The sequence below is a fragment of the Carcharodon carcharias genome, chromosome 7, assembly GCF_017639515.1.
Source record: "Carcharodon carcharias isolate sCarCar2 chromosome 7, sCarCar2.pri, whole genome shotgun sequence".
In the NCBI taxonomy this organism is placed as follows: Eukaryota; Metazoa; Chordata; class Chondrichthyes; order Lamniformes; family Lamnidae; genus Carcharodon; species Carcharodon carcharias.
In genome coordinates, this window is record NC_054473.1 from 87121341 (window position 1) to 87144123 (window position 22783).

Sequence of the window (22783 nt, forward strand, 5' to 3'; positions counted from 1 at the left end):
AAACAAACCATTTCCTTTACAGAATCAACTTATGCTCGGAGTGATGGGGATCGATGTTGCTCTTGATGACATCAAGAAGCTCACCCCTCGCTACAATGTACGTACAAAATGCACATTTCACATGCATGATTCCTGACGCGGGTATTGTACTTCCAGTAATGTTTGGAAGACTGTTACAGACACTTGTCTGACTCAAATGCTGAGACAGAAATATGGAGGGAAATTTTCAGACAACAGACTACTACAGTACAACTTACCACATGTTCGTAGGCCCCTGCCTACATCTTTCTGTCTATTTAGAGTGGTGTTTGAGTAATTGCAGGCAATGCCCCATTCAGGCATGCTCAGTGCTGCAGGGTTAGATAATAAAACCTGTTTATCACAGTTGGACCTATTTCCATCATATATCAAGGATTATAGAACAGTTTCCACAACAGACTGAGTTTCCCTGGAATCTAACCCTGTGTCCTAGTTCATGTATGGTGTGAGTTAGTTTCCCACACATTAATGATCAACTCCTGATATTACTCACTGAAGAAGGCCCATCAAGGATTTCTATTACTTTTGAAACGAGGGAATACCTCAGGGCCAGATTTCCTTATTTCAGCTAAAACTGCTTGCTCAAATGTAATTTATATGCAAAATAATATATCTGCATAAAAGGAGAAGGACATAGTAAAAACACAATATCAGGCCTATGCAAAATACCAATTCCACCGAGTCCCATCAGCCATAACTACTGTGGGGTAGCCTCAGAAATCCCGGAAAATAACATAAATGTAAATACACCACCAAACTTTTTCAGGTCATGAAAAGGCTGCATCCAACCAAAGCTCACACTCCCACTCCTGATTATCAATCAACCCCACTTCCTTCTGCATTCACCCCAGAAAACACTTTCACCCACTTTCAAACTCACATCTGTCATGCTCTAGGCCCTCGCCCAATCCACAATAACAGCTAATATGCACCATCCAACTCCTCACCTCAACCTTCCATGCCCTGGTCCCCTGGAGCCAAATTGCCTCAGCTGTTCCAATAGAATCTCACTCTAATCCCATAGATTGAATAAAGGAGATGACTGAATGAAACATAATAACCTATAGAATGGACTAAACCAGTTCTTTCACAACTAAGGGAACAAAGCTGTTTATTAAATCAATTAGATAAATGCAATTTACAAAGTATCCACCTATTCAATTGATAGTCTGGCAGCTACCAAACTGTTTTATCATTTTCTGAGAAACAGTAATCTGTTTGGTGCCCCTGGCGATACTGCCCCGTGTGATCATCACCCCGGAGGTCCCTGTGTGACCATCACACCAGAGGTCCGTGTGTGACCATTGCTCCTGGAGATCTTGGCCTCTGTAGCCATTGTCCCTTGATGGCATGACAAATGTCAAATAACCCATATAAGGCACCTTTTCATGTCCATTCATAGGCGTGGACATTGCTAGATAGGTTATCATTTAAGGCCCACTCCTAATTGCCCTTGAGAAGATGGTGGTGAGCTGCCTTCTTGAACCGCTGCAGTCTACTCATGTAGGTAAACCCACAGTGCTGTCAGGGAGGGAGTTCCAGGATTTTGACCCAGTGACAGATGATATTGTTCCAATCAGGTTGCTGTGTGATTTGGGGGTGGAAGGGAACATGGAGATGATACTATTCCCATATAGATGCTCCCCTTGTTCTCCTAAATGTAGATGCCGTGGGTTTGCCAAAGAAGCTTTGGTCAGCTGCTGCAGTGCATCTTGTATAGAGTACACATTTTTTCTACCATGTATGAACATACGAAATAGGAGAAGAAGTAGACCATTTGGCCCCTTGAGCCTGCTCCGCCATTGAATAAGATCATGGCTGACCTGTCTGTGTTTAGAGTTCTACATTCCCATCTACCCCCAATAACCTTAGATTCCCTTGTCTAACAAGAATCTACCTACCTCTGCCTTAAAAATATTTAATGACCCTGCTTCCACTGCCTTCTGAGAAAAAGCTCCAAAGTTACCCAGCCCTCTGAGAGAAAAAAGTTCTCTTCACCTCTGTCCTATAAGAGCAACGCTTAATTTTAAAACAATGCCCCCTAATTCTGGACTCACCCACAAGAAGAAACATCATTTTCACGTCCACCTTGTCAAGACTGTTTGGGATCTTATATATTTCAATCAAGTCACCTGCACTCTTCTAAACTCCAGTGGACACAAGTCCAGCCTGTCCAACCTATCCTCATAATATAACCTGCTCATTTCAGGTATCAATCTAGTAAACCTCCTCTGAACTGCCTGCAAAGCATTTACATCCTCCCTTAAATAAGGAGACCAAAACTTCACACAGTGTTCGAAGTGCAGTCTCATCAATTCCCTGTATGACTGAAGCATAGCATCCTTACTTTTATGTTTAGTTCCTCTCGTAATATGGATAGCATTCCATTAGCCTTCTTGATAACATGCTGTACCTGCGTACTAACTTTTTGTGACTCATGCACGAGAACACCTAGATCCCTCTGCATCTCGGAATTCTGCAGTCGTTCTCCGTTTAAGTAATATTCTGCTTTTTTATTCTTCCTGCCAAAGTGAACATGTTCACATTTTCCCACATTATACTCCATCTGCCAGATTTTTGACCACTTGCTCAACCTATCAATATCTGTCTGCAAACTCCTTATGTCTTCTTCACAACCTAATTTCCTACCTATCTTTGTGTCATCAGTAAATTTAGCTACCATACCTTCGCTTCCTTGATGCAAATTGTAAAAGGACGAGGTCCCAGCACAAACCCCTGCAGGACTCCACTCGTCATACCCTGCCAGTCAGACAAAGACCCATTTATGCATACTTTCTGTTTTCTGCCAGCGAGCCAATCTTCTATCCAGGCTAATATGTTACCCTCTACACCATGAGCTTTTATTTTCCGCAATAATCTTTGATATGGTACCTTATCAAATACCTTCTGGAAATCCAAGTACAATATGTCTACAGGCTCCCCTTTATCCACAGCACATGTTGCTACTTCAAAGAACTCCAATGAATTGGTTAAACGTTATTTCCCTTTCACAAAACCAGGCTGACTCTTCCTGATTACCTTGAGTTTTTCTAAGTGGCCAGCTATAACCTCTTTAATGATTGATTCTAATACCCTCCCCATGACAGATGTCAAGTTAACTGGCCTATAGTTTCCTGCTTTCTGCCTCCCTCCCTTCTTGCATTGAAGGGTTATATTTGCTACTTTCCAGTCTGATGGAACCTTTCCAGAATACAGTGAATTTTGGAAAATTAACATCAACGTATCTACTACCTCATTACTACCTGATTGAAACTTACAGAATACTGAAAGGCCTGGATAGAGTGGACATGAGGAAGATGTTTCCATTCATAGGAGAGACTAGGACCCGAGGGCACAGACTCAGAGTAAAGGGAAGACCTTTTAGAACAGAGATGAGGAGAAACTTCTTTAGCCAGAGAGTGGTGAATCCATGGAATTCATTGCCACAGAAGGCTGTGGAGGCCAGGTCATTGAGTGTATTTAAGACCAAGATAGATAGGTTCTTGATTGGTAAGGGGATCAAAGGTTACGGGGAGAAGGCAGGAGAACAATGTTGAGAAACTTATCAGCCATGATTAAATGGCAGAGCAGACTCGATGGGCCAAATGGCCTAATTTCTGTTCCTATGTCTTATTAGCCAACTCTTATAAAACCCTAAGGTGAAGTCCATCTGGACCCAGAGACTTGTCAGCCAGCAGCTCCATCAGTTTGCTCAGTACCACTTCCCTAGTGATTGGGATTTCACCAAGTTCCCCTCCCCCTTCTACCTCTGATTTACATCTATTCCTGTAATTTTTTTTTGTATTCCCTATAGTTAAGACAGAAGCAAAATATTTGTTCATTTCATCCACCATTTCTTTATTATCTACTATGAACTCCTGACTCTCACTCTCTAGAGGACCAACATTCACTTTACCTGCTCTTCTCCTGTTGAAATACCTGTCAAAACTCTTGCCATCCGCTTTTACAGTTTTAGCTAGCATCCTCTCATACCCTAATTTCTTTCTCTTGATAACCTTTTGGTCATTCTCTGCCTTCCTTTATATTCTGACCAATCATCTGTCCTGCCACTCATCTTTGCACAGATATATGTATTTTTCCTGAAGTTTGATGCTTTGCCTAACTTATTTAGTTAACCATGGATGGTGGGTCCTCCCCTTAGAATTTTTCTTTATCGTAGGAATATACTTATTCTGAGTATGCTTCTCTATTGATCTGTCCCCTGGCCTAATACCCCTCTTAACTTCAGCTAGCTTGGCTTTCATGCCCACGTAGTTGCCCATAAGTTTAAAATACTATTCTTAGACCCATTCTTCTCCCTTTCATTCTGGATGTAAAATTCAATCATATTGTAGTCGCTGCTACCTAGGGTTGCCTTTGGTCTGACGTCATTAAATAATCCTGTCACATTACACAATACCAAGTCTAATATAATCTGCTCTCTGGTTGGTTCCAGAACGTGCTGCTCTACGAAACTATCTCAACAGCATCCTATGAGCTTCTCATCCAGCATACTGCTGCCAGTCTGATTTTTCCAGTTTAAATGTAGGTTGAGATCACCCATGATTATTGCTGTTCTTTATCACATGCACCTAATTTTTCTTCTTTTACGTTTTGACCCACATTGTGGGTTACTGTTAGGGGGCCTGTAGATCACTCCCACTAGTGACTTCTTTCCCCTACTATTCATCATCTCCACATCCTGATCTCCTGAACCAAGGCCATCTCTAACTATTGCACAAAAGCCATCCTTGATTAACAGTGCTACCCCTCCACCTTAACCTAGCTTCCTATTCTCCTTGAATATCATATACCTCTCAATATTCAGAACCCAATCCTTGTCATTATGCAGCCACGTGTCCATAATGACCATCAGATCAGAGTTATTTACTTAAATGTGCACTGTCACTTTGCTTATTTTGTTATGAATGCCACATGCTTTCAGATACAGAGCCTTTAGTTTTGTCTTTTTGTTATCTTTGTAACAACTAGTCTTGATTCTTGGTGCATTCTTAGGTTTTTTCGTTCCGTCCCTTCCTGCAATTCTGACTCTTATTTCCCATATTGCTATTTTATTCTCTTACCTTGTCTCAATTCTTTGATATACCACATCTTTCCACATTTGATCCCTTGCTCCCACTATTTGGTTTAAAATCATCTCTACTTCCCTAGTTGTGCGGTTCACAAGAACACGGGTCCTAGCATAGTTCAGGTGTAGACCATCCCAACGGTACAGCCTCCACTTTCCCCAGTACCACTGCTAGTATCCCATAAACTGGAACCCACTTCTCCCACACCAGTCTTTGAGCCATGTATTCATATCTCTAATTTTATGTACCCTATGCCAACTTGCAAGCAGCTCAGTAATAATCCAGGGAGTAAACTCTTTGAGGTTCTGCTTTTCAATTTAGTGCCTAGCTCTTTCCCTAGTTCTAGCTATGTCGTTGGTAGCTACATGGACCACGATAACTGGATCCTCTCCTTCCCATTGTAAGTTCCTCTCCAGTCCTGAACAGATGTCCCAAACCCTGTCAGCGGGAAGCAACACAGCCATCTGGACTCTCGCTCTTTGCTGCAGAAAACATTGTCAATCCCCCTCCTGGTACAAAGCATCCAGGTAACTTTACCCCTCCCTGATGTGTTGCAGATCCTGCAGCTTAGCTTCTAGCTCAGTGACTCTCTGCCAGAGTTCCTCAAGCCTCAGATACCTCCTGCAAATGTGTTTTTCCCGGATCACAGTGTTAACCAGGCGCTCCCACATGCTGCAGCCTTGACACATCACCTGTTCTGCCATCTTTAATGTCTTTTAAAAATTATTTAACTATATTATTCACTTACTTATGTTTGTCTTTTATATATTTTATTAACTTTACCACCAATTTGTGTACTGTTTTAAAGCTTAGAGATAGAATAAAACTTGCCTACTTACCAGATACTCACCAATCAGCTAGCTCCTTTTCCTATAGTAGAGTAAGAATCAATTCCTAAGAGTGAGAAAGAAAGAAAAAGGAAGTGAACACCTTCTTCCCCCACACTTCACCGAACTCCCCCACTCACCAAATTTTAAGTCTGCACTCAGTCTTCTCAGCTGCACTCCATTTGCATGTGGTGTTGGAGGGATTAAATGTTTAAGGTGGAGTATGAGATGCCAGTCAAGCGGGCTGATTTGTCCTGGATGGTGTTGAGCTTCTTGAGTGCTGTTGGAGCTGTACTCATCCAGGCAATTGGTGAGTATTCCATCACACTCCTGACGTGGAGATGATGGAAAGGCTTTGGGGAATCTGGAGGTGAGTTACAGCCTGCAGAATTCCCAACCCCTGACCTGCTCTTGTAGCCGCAGTATTTATAGAACTCACCCAGTTAAGTGTCTGGTCAGTGGTGACCCCAAGGACGTTGTTTGTGGAGATTCAGCAATGATAAAGCCATTGAACGTACAAAAAAGGAGCAGGAATAAGCCATTCATCCCTCGAGCCTGCCCCGCCATTTAATAAGATCATGGCTGATCTGATAGTAGCCTGAAACCTGCATCCCACCTACTGCTGATGACATATAACCCCCTTGTTTACCCAGAATCTATCCACCTCTGCCTTAAAAATCCTCAAAGACTGCTTCCACTACCTTTTGAGGAAAAGAGTTCCAAAGACTCACGACCCTCTGAGTGAAAATATTTCGCCTCATCTCTGTTTTAAATGGGCAACCCCTTATTTTTAAACAATGACCCATAGTTCTAGATTCTCCCACAAGAGGAAACATCCTCTTCAGATCCACCCTGTCAAGACACCTCAGGGTCCTACATGTTTCAATCAAGTCACCTCTTACCCTTCTAAACTCCAGTGGATACAAGCCTAGTCTGTCCAACCTTTCCTCATAAGACAACTCACTCATTCCAGGTATTAGTCTGGTCAACCTTCTCTGAACTGCTTCCAATGCATTTACATCCTTCCTTAAATAAGGTGACCAATACTGCACACAGTACTCCAAATGTAGTCTCACCAATGCCCTGTACAACTGAAGCATAACCCCCCCCTACGTTTGTATTCAATTCCCCTTGCAATAAATGATAACATTCTATTAGCTTTCCTAATTACTTGCTGTACTTGCATACTAACCTTTTTTGATTCATGCACTAGGACACCCAGTTCCTCTGCACCTCAGAGCTCTGCAATCTTTCACCATTTAGATAATATGCTTCTCTTTCATTCTTCCTGCTGAAATGGACAATTTCACATTTCTCACATTAAACTCCATCTGCCAGATCTTTACCCATTCACTTATACATCCATATCTGTTTGTAGCCTCCTTATGTCCTCTTCACAACTTACTTTCCTACCTATCTTTGTATCATCAGCAAATTTGGCAACCATTCCTTCTATCCCTTCATCCAAGTCAATTATATAAATTGTAAACAGTTAAGGTCCCAGCACTGATCCCTGTGGCATCTTGTCAACCTGAAAAAGACCCATTTCTGCATATTCTCTGCTTCCTGTTAGCGGCTAATCTTCTATCCATGTCAGTATGTTATCTCCTATACCATGAACTTTTATTTTCCGTAATAACATTTGATGTGGCAGTTTATCAAGTGTCTTCTGCAAATCTAAGTACATATATCCACCAGTTTCCCTTTGTCCAAACCACATGTTACTTCCTCAAAGAACTCCGTTAAGTTGGTTAAACATAATTTCCCTTCCACAAAGCCATGTTGACTCTGCCTGATGACCTTGAGCTTATCCAAGTGCCCTGCTATAACTTTTTTAATAATAGCTTCTAACATTTTCCCTATGACAGAAGTTAAGCTAACTGGCCTGTAGTTTCCTGCTTTCTGTCTCCCTCCCTTTTTGAATAATGGAGTTACATTTGCTATCTTCCAATCTAATGGGGCCTACCGTGAGTCTATGGAGATTTGGAAAATTAAAACCAATGCATCAACTATCTCACTGGATACTTCTTTTAAGACCCTAAGATGAAGCCCATCAGGACCCAGATTCTTGTCAGCCTGCAACTCCAACAACTCACTCGGTATCACTTCTCTGGTGACTGTAATTTTCTTGACTTCCTTCCCCACTTCCACTTCCTGATTTGTAGCTGCTTCTGGGATGTTACTTGTATCCTTTATAGTGAAAACTGATGCAATGTACCTGTTCAATTCATCTGCCTATCTCCTTGTTTTCCATTATCGATTCTCCAGACTCACTTTCTATAAGACCAATGCTCACTTTGTTAACCCTTTTGTTTTTTAAATATTTATAAAAACTCTTACTATTTGTTTTTATGTTTCTGGCTAGCTTTCTCTCATACTCTAATTTTCCCTCCTTTTAGTCTTTTAGTCATTTTTTGCTGTTCCTTATATTCTGTCCAATCTTCTGACTTGCCACCTGTCTTTGCACAGGTATATGCTTTTTCTTTAAGTTTGATACTATCTTTAACCTTTTTAGTTAACCACAGATAGTGTGTCTGTCCCTTGGACTTTTTCTTACTCATTGGAACATATCTATTCTGTGCATTCTGAAATATTTCCTTAAATATTAGCCACTGCATCTCTATTGACCTATCCCTAAACCTAATTTGCTAATTCAATTTAGCCAGCTCTGCTTTCATGCCTTCACAATTGCCCTTATTTAAGTTTAAAAACTTAGCCTCAGACCCATTCTTCTCTCCCTCAAACTGAATGTAAAATTCAATCATACCTGCTACCTAGGTACGCCTTCACTATGAGATCATTAATTACTCTGATCTCGTCGCACAGTACCAGGTCTAGTATAGCCTGCTCTCTGTTTGGCTCTAGAACATGCTGTTCCAAGAAACTATCCTGAAAACATTCAATATACTCCTCATCTAGGCTATCTTTGCCTATCTGACTCTTCCAGTCTAATTGTAAAGTAAAATCTCCCATGATTATCACCATGCCTTTCTGACAAGCTCCAATTTGTTCTTCCTTTATGCTCAATCCTACCATGTGTTTACTGCTAGGGAGCCTTACACAACTCCCACAAGTGACTTCTTGCCTTTACCAATACTAACCTCTACCCAAACCATTTCCACATCCTGGCTTCCTGAGCTTAGGTCAGCCCTCTCTATTGTGCTAATACTATCATTAACTAACAGAGCCATCCCTCCACCTTTTCCTCACTTCCTGTCCTTCCTAAATATCCTGTACCCTTCAATATTCACATCCCAATCCATATCCTTCAGCAGCCATATCTCCGTAATGGCTATCAAATCATAATTATTTATTTCTATGTGCGCTCTCAGTTCGTTTGTTTTGTTTTGAATGCTATGTGCATTCAGATACAGAGCTTTTAGTTTTATCCTTTTATTCTTTTTATATCTTCTAGTTTCATCTGTTGATTTATTGCTAGATTTGTACTCTCTATCCCTTCTGTCGCGGTCTGTTTTTCATTCCCCGTAATAATATCTTCCCCTTTGCCTCATCTCTACTCTTTGGTTTACCACATCTTCCCAATTTGATCCCTTGCCCCCACTATTTCATTTAAAGCCCTCTCTACTTCCCGAGTTACAAGGCTCGCAAGAACACCAGTCTCAGCATGGTTCAAGTGTAGACCATCCAAACGGTACAGATCTCACTTTCCCCAGTATTGGTGCCAGTGCCTCATGAACGGGAACCCACTTCACCCACACCAGACTTTGAGCCACGCATTCATCTCCTTAATCTGATTTGTCCTATGCCGATTTGCATGTGGCTCAGGTAATAATCCAGAGGTTCTGCTTCTTAATTTGGTGCCTAGGTCCTCATACTGACTATGCAGAACCACCTCCTTTGTCCTGTCTATGTCATTGGTACCAACATGGACTACGACAACTAGGTCCTCCCCCTCCAACTGCAAGTTCCTCTCCAGTCCCGAGCATACATCCTGCACCCTGACACTGGACAGGCAACACAGCCATCTGAACTCATGCTGTTTGCTGCAGAGAATGGTGTCAATCACTCTGACTATACTATCCCCTATTACCATTACATTCCTTTTTGCCCCCCCCTCCCCCACTTGAATGGTTTCCTGTACCATAGTGCCATGTCCAGTTAGCTCATCTACCCTGCAGCCCCAACTCTCATCGAAACAAGCTGAAAAAAACTCAAACCTGTTGGACAATTGTAGAAGCTCACACTCCTGCACTCCTTCCCTCTGAGTCCCCGTACCTGCCTCACTTGCAGTCACAGCCTCCAGTCCCTGACCACTGACAAAATCAGAAGACCTTGTCCTAAGAGGTGTGACTGCCTCCTGCTACAAAGAATCCAAGTAACTTTCCCCCTCCCTGATGTGTCACAGTGTCTGTAGTTCAATCTCCAGCCCATAAACTCTGAGCTGAAGCTGTTCGAACTTCAAACACCTACTGCAGAAACTGGATCAAACTGGCATCCAGGAGCTGCCACATGCTGCAGCTGTGACACATTACCTCTCCTGACACCCTTAATGTGTTATAATTGACTACTTCATTATGTTATTCAATTATATGTTTTACTTTTGTTTTTATATATTTTATTAACCTTACCACCAGTTGCTAGACTAGTTTGAACTTTTGGAATAGAATAAACCTTAGTCACTTACCAGATACTCACCAAATAACTAGCTTCTTCTCCTGTAGCAGAGTACAACTACTTCCTGAAGGCTGAGAAAATTAGAAAGCAGAAAGCAAAAGAGCATCTCTTTCCCTTTCTTCCCTAACTCCCTTAATTGCCCAATTCCCAGCACTCTACTCTAAGTCACACTTCTTGCTGTAAGCCTTACCTAGAGCACCTCTTTCTCCCTGTGCATCAAATTCTCACTTGAGCCAAATTCCCAAATATACTCACTCAGTCTCTGTCTCACTCAGGCCGAAATCTCCGTTCGTTGAGCGAGCACCTTTTACTGATATATTGAATGCCAAAGGGAGGTGATTAGATACTCTATTATTGGTGATGATCATTGCTTGACACTTGTATGGTGCGAGTGTTGACTGCCTCTTTTCAACCCAAACCTGAATGATGTCCAGGTCTTGCTGTATGCAGCTACAGACTGCATCTTTATCTAAGGAGTTGTGAACGGAACTGAACACTGTGCACTGTGGTGAAACTCAAATACTTACCCTAATCTGAAGTCAGAGGTCAGGAACTCCAGTTCCTGACGGGCCCTTGGGTCTTGTGCGCATGCGCGCCCAGGAAATGGTCAGACATGCAGTTTGTTTATTTTACTTTCTTCAGGCCTGAAACTGGCCCTGCGCACCTGCGCTGAAGCAAGTGAGGGCAAAGTGTGGAAAGTAGGTTAGGTGACCTGATAACGGAGTGCCATTTTGCTGAGCGTGTCCCAGGGAACAGGTGACAGGAGGTGGACAAGAATAAGTCCCAGAACAAAATCTCAGGCAGGGACAAGGACAGGGATCAGAAGGAGGTCCCAGAAGCCAAGTTAAAAGAAAGGAGCAGAGCAATAGGCTCCGAGTTAAAGTGCAAGCAGCAAGGAGCAGACTTGAAGCGAAACGGACTTGAGAGAAACCCTGAAAATCCAAGGAGGCAGCTGAAGGTTGGTGACTCTTCACTGTGGGCCTTTTGGAGCAGTGGTGTTCTGCTTGGACTGGTTGAAGATCTGAAATTGTGCTTGGAAAGTGAAGCTTGAGTATACAGGGGAAAGGAATCTCAGAAGGCAAGATTGAAACCTTGAAGGTGGATCCTTGTTAAAGCCATCTAAGTGGGAGCGATGATTGGAAAGAATTCCAAGGCAAGTCTTTAATGTGGAGATCGGAAACCATCATGAGAAAGGCAAAGTTTCAGTGCGACGGGCTGGCTGGTTAAATTATTGTGAAATCCATGGAAACTGCTTTGTCTGCATCTGTCATTTACTTTGGAGTCTGGTGTGTCTGACCAGTTTGCCTGTTAATTTACATGTACCTCATAGTCTAATGATCAGGGCAAGTACAAGATAGATATTGTAAATTGTTTTATCTGTCTGAATTTTTATGTGTCTGTGAAGATATTGCTGGGGTAAAAGGAATAAATTTACGAACATACGAATTAGGAGCAGGAAGAGGCCACTTGACCCCTCAAGCCTGTTCTACCATTCAATAAGATGATGGCTGATCTGAATGTAACCACAACCCCACATTCCTGCCTACTCCCGATAACCTTTCACCCCCTTGTTAATCAAGAATCTATCTAGCTGTATCTTAAAAATATTCAAAGACTCTGCTTTCACCGCCTTTTGTGGAAGAGACTTCCAAAGACACTCAGCCCTCCAAGAGAAAAAATTTCTCCTCATCTCTGTCTTAAATGAGTGACTCCTTATTTTTAAACAGTGACCCACTAGTTCTAGATTCTCCCACGAGAGGAAACATCCTCTCCACATCCAACCTGTCAAGACCCCTCAGAATCTTAAATATTTCAATTAAGTCGCCTCTTACACTGCTAAATTCCAGTGGATACAGGCTTAATCTGTCCAGCCTTTCCTCATAAGACAACCCACCCATTCCTGGTATTAGTCTAGGAAACTTTCTCAGAACTGCTTCTAACGCATTTACATCTTTCTATAAATAAGGAGACCAGTACTGTACATAATACTCCAGATGTGGTCTCACCAATGCCCTGTACACCTGAAGCATAACCTCCCTACTTTTGTAATCAATTCCCCTCGCAATAAATGATAACATTCTATTAGCTTTCCTAATTACCTGCTGTATCTGCCCACTAACCTTTTGTGATTCATGCACTAGGGCACCCAGATTCCTCTGAATCTCAGAGCTCTGCAATCTCTCACCATTTAGATAGTCAGCTTTTTCTTCTTCCTGCCAAAATGAACAATTTCAGATTTACCCACATTATACTTCATTTGCCAGATCTTTGCCCATTCACTTAACCTATCTATGTAACTTTGAAGCCTCCTTATCCTCTTCACAATTTACTTTCCTACTTATCTTTGTGTCATCAGCAAATTTAGCAACCATTCCTTCGGTCCCTTCATCCAAGTCATTTATATAAATTGTAATAAGTTGAGACCCCAGCACTGATTCATGTGGCACACCACTTGTCACATCCTGCCAACAAGAAAAAGACCCACTTATGCCAACTCTCTGCTTCCTATTAGCTAGCCAATCTTCTATCCGTGCCAATATGTTATCCCCTACACCATGAGCTTTTATTTTCTGCAATAACCTTTGATGGGGCACTTTATCAAATGCCTTTTGTAAATCTAAGTACAGTACATCCATCGGTTCCCCCTTATCCAGCACATATGACTCCTTCAAAGAACTCAAATAAATTGGTTAAACACAATTTCCCTTTTACAAAACTATGTTGAGTCTGCCTGATTGCCTTGAATTTTTCCAAGTGCCCTGCTATAACGTCTTTAATAATAGCTTCTAACATTTTCCCTATGACAGATGTTAGGCTAACTGGCCTGTAGTTTCTTGTGTTTGAAATGAGATCTTTCCAACCATTCTGCCTGGTGTAATATAGTTAATTTGCTCTTGTTTTTTCTTGTTTAATAATTATTTTATTCTTTGTGTTAAAAGCTCATCAGCGGACTTCTGTGAATTTGTTCTGTAACTTTCCTCTATGATTTCTGAAAAAAAGCTTGGATTTATCAAGCCAGGTTTCACTCTTGCTTTTCCAGTATTAACATCAGCTGAGATCGTAACACCACTCATCAGTGAACATACTTTTATTCATTCACGGGCTGTGGGTGTCACTGGCTAGGCCAGCATTTATTGCCCAGCACTAATTGTCCTTGAGAAGGCGGTGGTGAGCCACCATCTTGAACATCTGCAGACCATGTAGTGTAGGTAAAACAACAGTGCTGTTAAAGAGGGGCTTCCAGGATTTTGACCCAGGGACTGTGAAGGAACGGCAACATATTTCCAAGTCAGGGTGGTGAGTGACTTGGAGGGGAACCTACAGGTGGTGGTGTTCCCATCTATCTGTTTCCCTTGTTCTTCTAATGGTAGTGGTCGTGGGTTGGAAGGTGCTATTTTAGCAGGTTTCGTGAGTTCCTGCAGTGCCTCTTATGGATAGTACACACTGCTGCCACTGTGTGTCAGTCCGTGGTGGAGGGAATGAATGCTTGTGGATGGAGTGCTCATCAAGCAGGCTGCTTTGTCCTGGACAGTGTCAAGCTTCTTGAGTGTTGTGGGAACTGCACTCATCCAAGCAAGTGGAGAATATTCCATTACACTCTTGACTTGTGATTTGAAGATAGTGGACAGGCTTTGGGGAGTCAGGAGGTGAGTTACTCACCCCGGATTCCTAGCCTCTGACCTGCTCTTGTAGCCACAGTATTTATATGGCTAGCCCAGTTAAGCTTCTGCCAATGGTAACCCTCAGCATGTTGATAGTGGAGGATTCAGTGATGGTAATGCCATTGAATGCCGAGTGCCGTTGGCTAGATTCTCTTTTGTTGGAGATAGTCATTGCCTGGCAATTGTGTGGCACGACTGAGAACCAAGCTGAATACAGAAGGTTCCGAAGGGATATGAAAAAGCAAATACGAGAAGCAAAGAGGGATTATGGAAAAAGACTGGCAGCTAACATAAAAGTAATTCCCAAAATATTCTATAAGCACATCAATAGTAAAAGGGTGGTAAAAGGAGGAGTAAGGCCAATTAGGGACCAAAAGGGGATTTACACATAGAGGCAAGAGGCATGGCTGAGGTGTTAAATGAATACTTTGCATCAGTCTTTACCTACGAGGTAGATGCCTCCCAGGCCATGGTGACAGAGGAGGAAACTCAGAAGGGTTTAAAATTGATAAGGAGGAGGTGTTGGATAAGCTGCCAATACTTCAGGTTAATAAGGCACCAGGACCAGGTGAGATGCATCCAATCCACAAATGTACTTTAGGGAAGGAAATCTGTCGCCCTTACCTGGTCTGGCCTATATGTGACTCCAGACCCACAGCAATGTAGTTGACTCTTAAATGCCCTCTGAAATGGCCTAGCAAGCCACTCAGTTGTAACAAACCACTACAAAAACACAAAAAAGGAATGAAACCGGATGGACCACCCGGCATTGACTTAGGCACTGGAAACAACAACGGCAATCGCAGCCCTGTTGACCCTACAAAGTCTTCCTTTCTAACATCTGGGGCCTACTGCCAAAGTTGGGAGAGCTGTCTCACAGACTAGTCAAGTAACAGCCTGACATAATCATCCTCACGGAATCATACCTTACAGATAATGTCCCAGACGCCACCAGTACCATCCCTGGGTATGTCCTGTCTCACTGGCAGGACAGACCTAGCAGAGGTGGTGGAACAGTGGTAAACTGTCAGGTGGGAGTTGCCCTGGGAGTCCTCAACAGCGACTCCAGACCCCATGAAGTCTCATGGCATCAGGTCAAACATGAGCAAGGAAACCTCCTGCTGATTACCATGTACCGCCCTCCCTCAGCTTATGAGTCAGTGCTCCTCCATGTTGAACATCACTTGGAGGAAGCACTGAGGGTGGCAAGGACACAGAATGTTTTCTGTTTGGAGGACTTCAATGTCCATCACCAAGAGTGGCCCAGTAGCACTACGACTGACTGAGCTGACCAAGTCGTAAATGACAGCTGCTAGACTGGGTCTACGGCAGTGGTGAGGGAAAAACATACTTGACCTCATCCTCACCAACCTGCCTGCCGCAGATGCATCTGCCCATGACAGTATTGGTAGGAGTGACCACCACACAGTCGTTCTGGAGACGAAGTCCCGCCTTCAGGCTGAGGATACCCTCTATCGTGTTGTATGGCACTACCACCGTGCTAAATGGAGTAGATTTCGAATAGATCTAGCAACTCGACTAGGCATCCATGATGCGCTGTGGGCCATCAGCAGCAGCAGGATTGTATTCAAACACAATCTGTAACCTCATGGCCTGGCATATCTTCCACTCTACCATTACCATCAAGCCAGGGGATCAACCCTGATTCAATGAAGAGTGCAGGAGGACATGCCAGGAGCAGCACCAGGCATACCTAAAAATGAGGTGTCAACCTGGTGAAGTGATAAAACAGGACGACTTGCGTGCCAAACAGCATAAGCAGCAAGTGATAAAGCTAAGCGATCCCACAACCAACGGATCAGATCTAAGCTTTGCGGTCCTGTCACATCCAGTCGTGAACGGTGGTGGGCAATTAAACGACTCACTGGAGGAGGAGGCTCCACAAATATCCCCACCCTCAATGATGGCGGAGCCCAGCATAGCAGTGCAAAAGATAAGGCTGAAGCATTCACAACAACCTTCAGCCAGAAGTGCCGAGTGGATGATTCATCTCGGCCTCCTCCGGAGGTCCCTAGCACCACGGCTGCCAGTCTTCAACCGATTCGATTCACCCCACTTGATATCAAGAAATGGCTGAAGGCATTGGATAGTGCAAACGCTATGGGCCCTGACAACATCCCGGCAATAGTACTGAAGACTTGTGCTCTAGAAGTTGCCACGCCCCTAGCCAAGCTGTTCCAGTACAGCTACAGCACTGGCATCTACCCGACTATGTAAAAAATTGCCCAGGTATGTCCTGCACACAAAAAGCAGGACAAATCCAACCCGGTCAGTTACCGCCCCTTCAGCCTACTCTCGTTCATCAGTAAAGTAATGGAAGGGGTCATCAACAGTGCTATCAAGTGGTACTTGTTAAGCAATAATTTGCTCACTGATGCCCAGTTTGGGTTCTGCCAGGGCCACTCAGCTCCTGACCTCATTACAGTCTTGGTTCAAACATGGACAAATGAGCTGAACTCCCGAGGTGAGGTGAGAGTGACTGCCCTTGACATCAAGGCAGCATTTGACCAAGTGTGGCATCAAGGAGCCCTAACAAAACTGGAGTCAATGGGAATCAAGGGGAAAACTCTCTGCTGGTTGGATTCATACCTAGCACAAAGGAAGATGGTTGTGGTTGTTGGAGGTCAGTCATCCCAGCTCCAGGACATCACTGCAGGAGTTCCTCAGGGTAGTGTCCTCAGCCCAACCATCTTCATCTGCTTCATCAATGACCTTCCTTCCATCATAAGGTCAGAAGTTGGGATTTTCACTGATGATTGCATAATGTTCAGCACCATTCGCGACTCCTCAGATACTGAAGCAGTCCATGTCCAAATGCAGCAAGACCTGGACAATATCCAGGCTTGGGCAGACAAGTGGCAAGTAACAGTCGTGCCACACAAGTGTCAGGCAATGACCATCTCCAACAAGACAGAGTCCAACCATCACCCCTTCATGTTCAATGGCATTACCATCACTGAATCCCCCATTATCAACATCCTGGGAGTTACCATTGACCAGAAGCTGAACTGGACTAGCCATATAAATACTGTGGCTACAAGAGCAGGTCAGAGGCAAGGAATCGTGTGATAAGTAACTCGCCTCCTGACTCCCCAAAGCCTGTCCACCATCTACAAAGCACACGTCAGGAATGTGATGGAATGCTCCCCACTTGCCTGGATGAGTGCAGCTCCTATAACACTGAAGAAGCTGGACACCATCCAGGACAAAGCAGTCCACCTGATTGGCACCACATCCGTAAACATTCACTCCCTTCACCACTGATGCACAGTAGCAGCAGTGTGTATCACCTACAAGATGCACTGCAGGAATTCACTAAGGCTCCTTAGGCAGCACCTTCAAACCCATGACCACTACTACCTAGAAGGACAAGGGCAGCAGATAGATGGGAACAGCACTACCTGGAAGTTCCCTCCAAGTCACTCACCATCCTGACTTGGAAATATATTGCCGTTCCTTCACTGTCGCGGGGTCAAAATCCTGGAACTCCCTTCCTAACAGCACTGTGAGTGTACCTGCATCACATGGACTGCAGCAGTTCAAGAAGGCAGCTCACTACCACCTTCTCGAGGGCAACTAGGAATAGACCATAAATGCTGGCACAGCCAGTGAAGCCCACATCCCGTGAATGAATAAAAAAGAATATTGAAGGAAGTGGAAATTGCAGAGGCACTGGCAATAATATTTTAGTGTTCCCTGGATTCAGGGGAGGTTGCGGAGGACTGGAGAATTGCAAACATTACACCCTTGTTCAAAAACGGTTGTAAAATTCTGCCCTGCAATTACAGACCAGTCAGTTTAACTTTGATGGTGGGGAAACCTCTTTTATTCATTCACGGGATTATTCAGGATAGAATTAATAGTCGCATGGAAAAATGTGGATTGATTTGGAAGGGTCAGCTTGTATTTGTTACAGGAAAACCATGTCTAACTAACTTGCTGGAGTTTTTTGAAGAGGTAACAGAGATGGTTGATGAGGGCAAGGCACTGATGTGGTGTACATGGACTTCCAAAAGCTGTTCGATACAGTGCCACACAACAGATTTGTGAGGAAAGTTATAGGTCATGGAATGAAAGGGACAGTAGCAACATGGATACAAAATTGGCTGAGGGTTAGGAAGTAGAGAGAAATGGTTAATGGGTATTTTTCGGACAGCGGTCGGTATTGGGTCCCTTACTTTTCCTGATATATAGAAATGATCTATATCTTGGTGTGCAGGGGACAATATCAAAGTTTGCAGATGACACAAAACTTGGGAGAATTGTAAACTGTGAGGAGGACAATGTAGATTTCAAAACGACATTGACACATTGGTGGAGTGGGCAGATAAGTGGCAGATGAAGTTCAATGCAGAGAAGTGTGAGGTGATGCACTTTGGTACAAAGAACATGGAGAGACAGTATAAAATAAAGGATACTATTCTAAAGGGTGTGCAGGAGCAGAGAGACCTGGATGTATATGTACATAAGTTATTAAAGATGGCAGGACAGGTAGAGAGAGCTATTTCTAAAGCATACAGTATTCCAGGCTTCATTAATAGGGGCATAGAGTATAAGAGCAGGGAGGTTTTGATGAACTTATATAAGACATTGGTTAGGCCTCAGCTGAAGTATTGTGTACAGTTCTGGGCGCCACTCAATAGGAAGGATGTGAACACATTGGAGATAGTGTAGAAGAGGTTTATGAAAATGGTTCCAGGGATGGGACACTTCAGTTATGAGGTAAGATTGGAGAAGTTGGGACTGTTTTCCTTGAAGAGGAGAAGGTTAAGATGAGACTTGAAAGAAGTTTTCAAAATCATGAGGGGTCTGGACAGAGTAGATAGGAAGAAACTGTTCCTGCTCATAAACAGATCGAGAACCAGAGGGCCCAGTTTTAAAGTGTTTTGCAAAAGAAGCAAATGTGAGGTGAGAAAAAACTTTTCCACACGGCAAGTAGTTAGGATTTGGAATGCACTGCCTGGAGGCAGGTTCGATTGAGGCATTCAAAAGGGCATTGGATGATTATTTAAATAGAAACAATGTGCAAGATTATGTGGAAAAGGCAGGAGAGCCAGTGCAGACATGATGGGCAGAATTGCCTCCTTCTGCATTGTAACAATTCTGTGAATGTTCTTGTCACTTATCAGCCCAAGCCTGGATACTGTCCAGGTCTTGCTGCATTTGTACATGGACTCCTTAAGCATCTGAGGAGTCGTGAATGGTGCTGTACATTGTGCAATCATCAGCGACCATCCACAGTTCTGACTTTATGATGGAAGGAAGGTTATTGATGAAGCAGATGAAGATAGTTGGGCCTAGGGCACTACCCTGAGGAACTTCTGCAGTGATGTCCTGGAACTGAGATGATTGACCTCCAACAACCACAACCATCTTCCTTTGTGCTAGGTATGACTCCAACCAGCAGAGAGTTTCCCCCCGATTCCCATTGACTCCAGTTTTGCTAGGTCAAATGTTGCCTTGATGCCTTACCTCACCACTGCTCTGTTCAGCCCTTTTGTCCATGTTTGAACCAAGACCGTAATGAGATCAGGAGCTGAATAACCCTGGCGGGACCCAAACTGAACATCAGTGAGCAGGTTATTGCTAAACAATAGAAAGCACTGTTGATGACTCCTTCCATCACTTTACTGATGGAGAGTAGACTGATGGAGTGGTAATTGGCCGTGTTGGATTTGTCCTGCTTTTTGTGTACAGTACATACGTGAACAATTTTGCACATTGCTGGGGAATGTGCTAGTGTTGTAGCTTCTGATGGAGGGAACTCCATTGATGAAGTAGCTGAAGGAACTCCTGCAGTGATGTCCTAGGACTGAGCTGATTGACCTCCATCAACTGCAACCATTTTCCTTTGTGCTAGGTATGATTCCAACCAGTGGAGAGTTTTCTCCCTGATTTCCATTTACTTCAGTTTTGCTATGACTCCTTGATGCCACACTCGTTTAAATGCTGCCTTGACGTCAGTTAAAATCACTTCACCTTTTGAGTTCAGCTCTTTTGTCCATGTTTGGACAAAGGCTTTAATGAGGTCTGAAGCTGAGTGTTCCGGTGGAACCCCCAATTTGAGTGTCAGTGAGCAAATTGTGGAAGTGCCGCTTGATAGCACTATCAACACCCTTTCTATCACTCCATCACTTTGCTAACGATTGAGAGTAGAGTAATGGGGTGGTAATTAGCTGGGTTGGATTTGTGCTGCTTTTTGTTAACAGGATAAACCTGGGCAATTTTCCACATTGTCAGATCAATGCCAGTGTTGTAGCTGTACTGGAACAGCATGCTTAGAGGAGCGATTAGCTCTGGAGCACGTCTTCAGTGCTACTGCTGGTATGCTGTCAGACTTTGCTGTATCCAGTATTCTTAGTCATTTCTTGATATCACATGGAGTGAATTGGATTGGCTGAAAACTAGCATCTGTGATGCTGGTGCTTCATGAGGAGGCTGAGATGGATCATCTACTCATCACTTCTGGCTAAAAATGTTTGCAAATGCTTCAGCCTTATCTTTTGGATTGATGTGCTGGACTCTGCCATCATTGAGCATGGTGCCTGCTGCTCCCCTTAGGTGATTAATTGTCCACCATCATTCATGTATAAATGTGACAAGACTTCAGAACTTTGATCTGATCCATTAGTTGTGGCATCACTTGGCTTTGTCTATAGCATGCAACTTCCACTCTTGGCATACATGTTTTGCAGCTTCAGGTAGGCACCTCACTTCTAGTCTTGTGCTGTTCCTGGTACGTTCTTCCCCACTGCACATTGAACCAGGGTTGATCCCCTGGCTTGATGATAATGATAGAGTAAGGGATATTCCAGGCCATGAGGTTACGGATTGTGGTTGATGGCCCACAGCATCTCATGGATGCCCAGTAGACCTGTTCTGAATCTATCCCATTTAGCACAGTGAAAGTGCTACACTACATGACGGAGGGTGCCCTCAGTGTAAAGGTGGAACTTCATCATCACAAGAACTGTGGTGGTTACTCCTATCATTACTGTCATGGACCAAGGCATCTGCGACAGGTGATTGGTGAGGATGAAGTCAAGTAAGATTTTCCCTTCTGTTGGTTCTCTCACCGCCTGTCACATGCCCAGTCTAGCAGCTATGTCCTTAAGGACTGAGCCGGCTCACCCTTGGTGACAAATATTGAAGTTTCTTACTCAGAGAACATTCTGTGTGTTTGATATCCTCAGTGCTTCTTCCAAGTGGTGTTCAACATGGAGGAGTACTGATTCATCAGTTGAGTGAGGGTGCTAGGTGTTAATCAACCAGAGGTTTCCTTATCCATGTTTGACCTGATGCTTGAGACTTCATGGGGTCCTTCATGGGGTCCAGAGTCAATGTTGAAGACTCCCAGGGCCACTCCGTCCCGACTGTATACCTCTGTGCCACCACCTCTGGTGGGTCTGTCCTACCTGTGAGCATAACCCAGGGATGGTGATGGCGATATCTGGGATATTGTCTTGTGAGCTATGAATCAATGAATATGACTATGTCGGTCTGTTGCTTGTCTAGTCTGTAGGACAGCTCTCCCAGTGTTGACACAAGTCCCAAGATGTTAGTGAAGAGGACTTTAGAGGACCTTTGCCACTGGAGAGCTTGCACTGCGTGGTCATTTCATCCTGGGTTTCTTCATTCCGATATTACCTTACCAATTCGAACACATCAGCTGCAGATTACAGACCAAGTCCCACAAGACTAAATTTGATCCTGCTCAACTGGCCTTCATGTAGTGATCATAGAATCTTCCAGCACAGAAGGAGGGAATTTAATCCGTCGTGCCTGTGCTGGCTCTTTAACAGATCAATTCTGCTTAGTGCCGCACCTCCACTTTTTGCCTGTAACCATAATTTTCTCATCCACAAAATGTCTATTCTGTTCCCTTCCACTATCTCTTCAGGCAGTATGTTCCAGATCCTAGCTGAAAAAATTTCTCCTCTCAATCTTTCATGACCGCCGATTATTGACTCACTCGCCAGGGGCAATAGTTTTTCTCTATCTACTCTATCAAAATCTCTCATTATCTTGAAAATCTCTATTTGATCATCCCTTAACTTTCTCTGCTCCAACGAGGACAATTCTAACTTTTCCATCCTCCCATGAAGCCCTTCAGTCCTGGTAGCATCCTGGCAACCTTTTCTGCACTTGTTTTAAGGCCTATACATGTTTTCTGGAATGTTATGTCCAAGATTGTCCACAATACTCCAGCTGAGGTCTAACCAAATCCAAGTAGCCTATATGGTTTTTCCCCACCATATTAATTTTCCATGCCACTTTTAAGAAATTATCTATATGTGTACCAAGGTATCTCTGCTCATCTGCACTTAGCAAATATATAGCCTCTATATTATACCGTCTTTCCATGTTAAATCTTCCAAAGTGCATCACTTCACACACTTCTCTGAATTGCCATGCTTCTTCCCATTTCAACATCTTATCTCAGTCATCCTGAAACCTAGAACAATCTTCCTCACTATCTACTATTTTTCAACGTTTCATATCACCTGCA

At 43.5% G+C, this 22783-nt stretch overlaps 1 protein-coding gene across 1 annotated transcript in view; it reads left to right on the forward strand.

Moving 5' to 3' along the window:
- Positions 1–22783, forward strand: part of cacna2d2a (calcium channel, voltage-dependent, alpha 2/delta subunit 2a) — a 758554-nt gene that overhangs the window by 565829 nt on the left and 169942 nt on the right. The window contains exon 16 of the mRNA XM_041191642.1: positions 23–97. Within this exon, the coding sequence (XP_041047576.1) occupies positions 23–97 (75 nt within the window). The remainder of the gene's footprint in view (positions 1–22; positions 98–22783) is intronic.